The following is a 5263-nucleotide window of genomic DNA, read 5'->3' on the forward strand; positions in this document are numbered from 1 at the left end:
TTCCATGACTCACCAAACTGTTTGAGGGTCACAGACTCCTGTCAAACAAATGTCCATGTGGTCACAGTAGACACTAAAGCACAAAAGACAACTGACACACAGGGGATTTGCAGAAAGGATCTTCAGCTGACAAGCAATAGCCAGCCCCAGTGCTCTGCTTCGTCAGAGTAAAGCACAGCCAAAGAGAAAACAGGATCAGTGTGAGGCTCCTGCATCCCAAAATAAACACTGCAAATTGGGGTTAGGCAGTGTTAAAGACATGGCCCTTCAATTTTCTGCAGCCAGGATCTCTCTATCATGTACTTTTAGCACTTTGATTGAACTTTGGTCAGATTAAGAGAGGTTTGGAGCCAGTAGATAGGATTTGGTTTGAGAAATGGTCTTTTGTTTGTTACTTTGAAGTTTAAATATTATAGCAATATTCCTTGTCCTCACGTTGAACTAGTTCTAAATTAAAACCAAGGAAAATTCAACAAGCACGTTCCTAGCACCCGCAGCACAGTGTTTGCAGTCAGAGTGCAAACAGGAAGAGAACACTGCTCCTCTGCTAAATCAATATTTAACTAACAGCCTGCTCTACACAGATATGTAAACATCATACAACTGACTAATTAAAAACTCACCTATTATCAGGCTTGGACTTCATTAGCGCACCACTACAAAGCATCTTCCACAGATTTCTTTTGATTAACAAGGCTGCAAACTACATAGAAATCAGTCAATCAGATGGCCATGGCTCATCTGGAAAGCCCAGCCAACCCCCTCCACTGCTCTGTCACTACTCCCCAGAAGAGGCAGCAGCCTCAATGGGAGCCTTGTTCCCCCCCCCACCCCGAGGCACTCTTAAGAGAGTTTTGATTAAAAAAATATCCCAAAAGACAGAGGGATTTCAGATGGGTTTTCCTAACAGCAAGGTCAAAGAGGCAGCAGATCAGGATTCTGCCTTTCAGCTCCCCTCCCTCCCTAGAGCAAAGCAGTCTGGGGAGCTGCAGGAATTCCTCAAGGGAAAGGGAGAGCCATTGTCCTCCTCATCTCTGCTCCCAAGTAACACAGGAGACATGAGATTAGACATCCCATCAGGATCCTTTAATCTAACACGATTCTAGATGTTCAAATACCTGCAAGGTCAGCTTTACATCATCTCATGTCGGGCCGTTGCAGTTTTGCACTGAAGATGTTAAGGCACGTTACAAGTTTTCTTGCTTGGTTCTGAGGGACAAGCACAATGAAAACAGTAAATTCATTGTGTAGGATGACATTTAAAAAAATGTATCCTAGTTACATGACAGTGTAACATCAGTCCCCCTCACACCCCAAATAACCATCTTACACCTGGTGTTAGTTGCAGAATGTGAGACAACAGCTCCCTATATCAATATACACTTTCTGTCAAGAATGCCAGTATCCCCATCCTTGGGATGGGGACAAAGGGGAAGGGGTTAAGATCTGACAGTGGAAATACCATGTGTGTCTCTGCTTTATCAGATTTATAGATTTATTCTGTAAAAATCCTACATATCTGTTTGGGATGTTTCCCTCCGTTTTTAGAACATGTCTAAGCTGCAGATCAGTTTCTTGTCTGGTGCATTAACAAACATACAGGTTACACATTTGGGGAAGACGGATGTAAAAACCTGAAGTTTCTGAGCATGTAGGTCCTCAGTGGCTTAAGCCAGCCTGAGGTCATGCCACCCCACTATTCCACACTCCACACCATCCCCACCCACCTCTTGCATGCTCCTGTAATGAGCACTCTGGGAAGCTAATGGGGGAAAAGCAAAAAGGTGGATCAGCCACACAGCACCAGCAGTGTTTGGAATGTGGAAAATCCTATTTAAACAAACAGGAAAGGATTAAAACTCTACAAATGGCCCTAGTCCACTCCTAAATCCACTGAAGTGTATCATATCCCTAACCCTCGGCAGTGAAGAAAGCACAGACCTACCTTTGCATTTCTGCTTTTCCCTGGGGACTACAAACTACAATTCTTGGTTGTGACCCAGCCCTGCAATGGCCAGCAGTGGCTTGTGCTTGGGTAAAACCATTTGTTTGTGATTTTGGTGCAAGCCCTGGGGCTGCCTCTGAAAAAGCACCCACACCCATTTTCTTTACCTGGAAGCAGAGGTCACACCTGAAGGAAGCCCACGGACTCCAAGGACAATTTGCTCTCTGAACTCCACTGCAGGCTCTCCCTCTGCTGTTAACTCTTCCAGTCCCTGGTGAACAGGAGCTGCCCCTGGTGCCAAAGGAGTCTCACCCAGCAGACAACAACACAGGTCAGCACAGCAAAGGAGGCTGCTGGGGTCAGCACAGCAAAGGAGGCTGCTGGCTGTGGCCACAGGGCTTGGAGGAGCTCTGCCCTGCACCCACACACAGCCAGAGGCTGCCCTTTTGGGTAAAAAAACTTAATTACTGCTTTGGTAGAAGCAGGTTGTTTTAATCTCCCAATTTAGTGTTCCTAGATTAAGGTAATTCCCACACTAATCCTGTTCCTTAAGAATCTGTAACAATCACAAAAAGAATGCAGCTTGACCAGATTCTATAACTCACTATATGAAATGTAACAGTCTCTATAAGAATATATATATATAAGGGATAACATAACAAAATACCACTTGGGAAATATCTCATTAAAGGAGGATTTCTAATATAAAAGATGTGTTTTAGAAGTTGTTGTAATTAAATTACCAGGAAATATTTCAGTAATACAATATATTAATGTATTTTAATTACTTCATGATATTAACATGAATACAATTTATGGAGTCACTAATTTCCACTGTTGTAATATTAAAATATTAAAGTTGACAGAGTTACAGAGCCCTCCTGGAGGAAAAGCTTACATGCATTCAAGAGGTGACCACTTAGCTCATCTGGATTATTACAGGCAATGAAAGATTAAGAAATAAATTTAAATGCAAACATCTTTCAAAGAGTGCTAATGGAGTAGTGGTTTGTTTTTAATTACCTAACTCAAACATTGGGTCAATCTGGACAACAGAAAAAAACATCTGAGAAGCTAAATGTCTTTATATAATTAATTCATGTGTGCAGCCAGTGCAAATGGATGACATGAGTTTGGACAGGTTTAAATAATCACGAGCTAGGCACAGACAGATTTTGTTCTTAATTCAAATTTTATTTAGAATTTAAATTTATAGTTTAAAAAGTATGCACATTCTGTAGGTATAAAAGTTTAAAAAAATACATCGATTTATTGATAAATGCTTCAGGTTAAATTTACATTTTCATTCATATCATTATATTGCAATAATTGTTTTGCATCTTTTAACACTTATAAAAATAAATTAGTGAGATTGAGTAACCCATTGGAACCATGCTAAAATAATTCCTTTGAAAAGAGGGGTGAAGTTTGCCACAGCAATTCTTAATACCTTGCTACTGTAAATAAATAACTCTTCAATAAAGCAGTATAAGGAAGTACAGGTTAGCAGGAAAGCACTTACCCACAGGGTGAATGGAAAGCCATGGTGGGATGTCAAAAATCGTACCAAAAAGATGTAGAATTAATGTCTACCCTGCCAGCTGGCAGCAACTGACCTCTGAAAACACCAAAACCTTCTCAGCCCCACCTGCCCAAATCCCCCCTTCCTTGGGGGTGTGTATGTGACCTGTAGAGGACAAGGAATGACTCTGTATGCCCTTCTGGTTTAGAAGGACTATCAAAACACCTGTATACAATTTGGTGACTATTTTTACCTGACTCAAGAATGTGTTTCCCTTAACAGGAAATGTTTAATGGCTCACCATAAATGACTAGAGATAAAAGAGGCTCTGACCAGATGGTGATAGCTGAATCTAATAAGGTCACAGTGAACTGCAATCCCACCCAAACTCCCCAGGAGTAATATCATTCCAACCATTCAACCTCATGTGACAACTTCCATTTTTGGGAGAGTAATTTAAAAAGGAAAAAAAAAAAAAGAAAAAGTAACTGGCTTTGTGCTGAATTTATATCTTGTATCTCCAGAGCCACAACCCTTTAGAGAGGGCTCAAATGCATCCAACTACCAGCAGCAGCCAAGAGTACCACAAGAAGAATACATGAAACTCTGGAAAGAAAAAAACGTACCAAAACATCCAAAACAAAGCAAGATGTTATAAAGGAAAAACAAAAAATATTTTTTGAAAAGTAAATATCTTTCAGACCTTCTTTATATGTGAAAAAACCCATGGAGGAAGAAACAAACAATGAAGAAAAAAAAAAACCAAACAAACCAAACAAACAGAGAAAGGGTGGTGTGTGTGTGAGAGAGTTAATAGTCAACACCTGCAAACGGCTGTTCCTGCAATACACAAGGTCATTTACATTAATCATTCACCCTACCTTCTCTCTGGCCATGTCTCTGTGCATAAATCAAATGCTGTGTTACCCAAAGGGTAACCTTGTCCTGGCATCACTGAACATTCTTCCTGGAAATGGGAACATTTCATAATTCTGAGACCTTTCCTTTACAAAGATGGCTACAGACACATGCACATTTATACACAGATATATACAAACAAGGTTAGAAAAATATTTATTTTTGCTTGTTTAAATAATTACTGAAAAGTGTTAATACAGTAATACGTTAATATTTGTACAATTAAAACTTTATATATAAATATTATATAAAGCATTTTTCATAGCAGCCATTGCATATATAGTAAAACAAGTCTATCTGAAGTCCCTGCTGCAAAACTCAGGCCAAGCAGCATTCATCCTCTTCTGGGAGGAACATCTGTACCAGAGCCAGGAGTTCAGGAATGAGGAATTCTGCTGCCACTGCCAGCAGAGATGTTGCTTTATCTTCTACCAGGTACTGCCCAGGCCACCTAAGTGCATAGTGTTTTTGGGGAGAAATGTCACTATGTGGAATCACATCACAGTCTAAGCTTGTCTCCAACACAAATCAGGACAACGCCTTCTAAGAGAAAGGCAGAAACATTACGGAATGGCTTCAAATGTGCTAACACAAGGTGGGCCATGGCCTTACCACAAGGTGCTCAGGGGCACCAACACTCCTCACTCAGCCAGGGAAGCCCAACAAGGGGCACGGAGGCACAAGGAGATGTCGTGCAGGACAGGATTTAATAACTCATATTTAGTTTGTTTTTATTGAGTTCCCTTTCCAGGTTTCCTATGAGAGTATCAATACTTTCCTGCAGGTCCTTGAGGTGTGCTCTCTGATCCACTGCAGAGTCCATGGCTGGCACTGCCAGGCAGCTCCCACAGGGGAGCTCTGCAGGGCTGGGCTGGGGG

At 41.2% G+C, this 5263-nt stretch overlaps 1 protein-coding gene across 1 annotated transcript in view; it reads right to left on the reverse strand.

Moving 5' to 3' along the window:
• Positions 1–3118: 3118 nt before the first annotated feature.
• Positions 3119–5263, reverse strand: part of SYDE2 (synapse defective Rho GTPase homolog 2) — a 27250-nt gene continuing 25105 nt past the window's right edge. Inside the window, 1 exon segment of the mRNA XM_031057860.1 lies at positions 3119–5263. This exon segment is cut by the window's right edge and continues 30 nt beyond it. Within this exon segment, the coding sequence (XP_030913720.1) occupies positions 5092–5263 (172 nt within the window). The 3' untranslated portion in view covers positions 3119–5091.

The sequence above is a fragment of the Geospiza fortis genome, unplaced genomic scaffold (genome assembly GCF_000277835.1).
Source record: "Geospiza fortis unplaced genomic scaffold, GeoFor_1.0 scaffold403, whole genome shotgun sequence".
Classification (NCBI taxonomy): Eukaryota; Metazoa; Chordata; class Aves; order Passeriformes; family Thraupidae; genus Geospiza; species Geospiza fortis.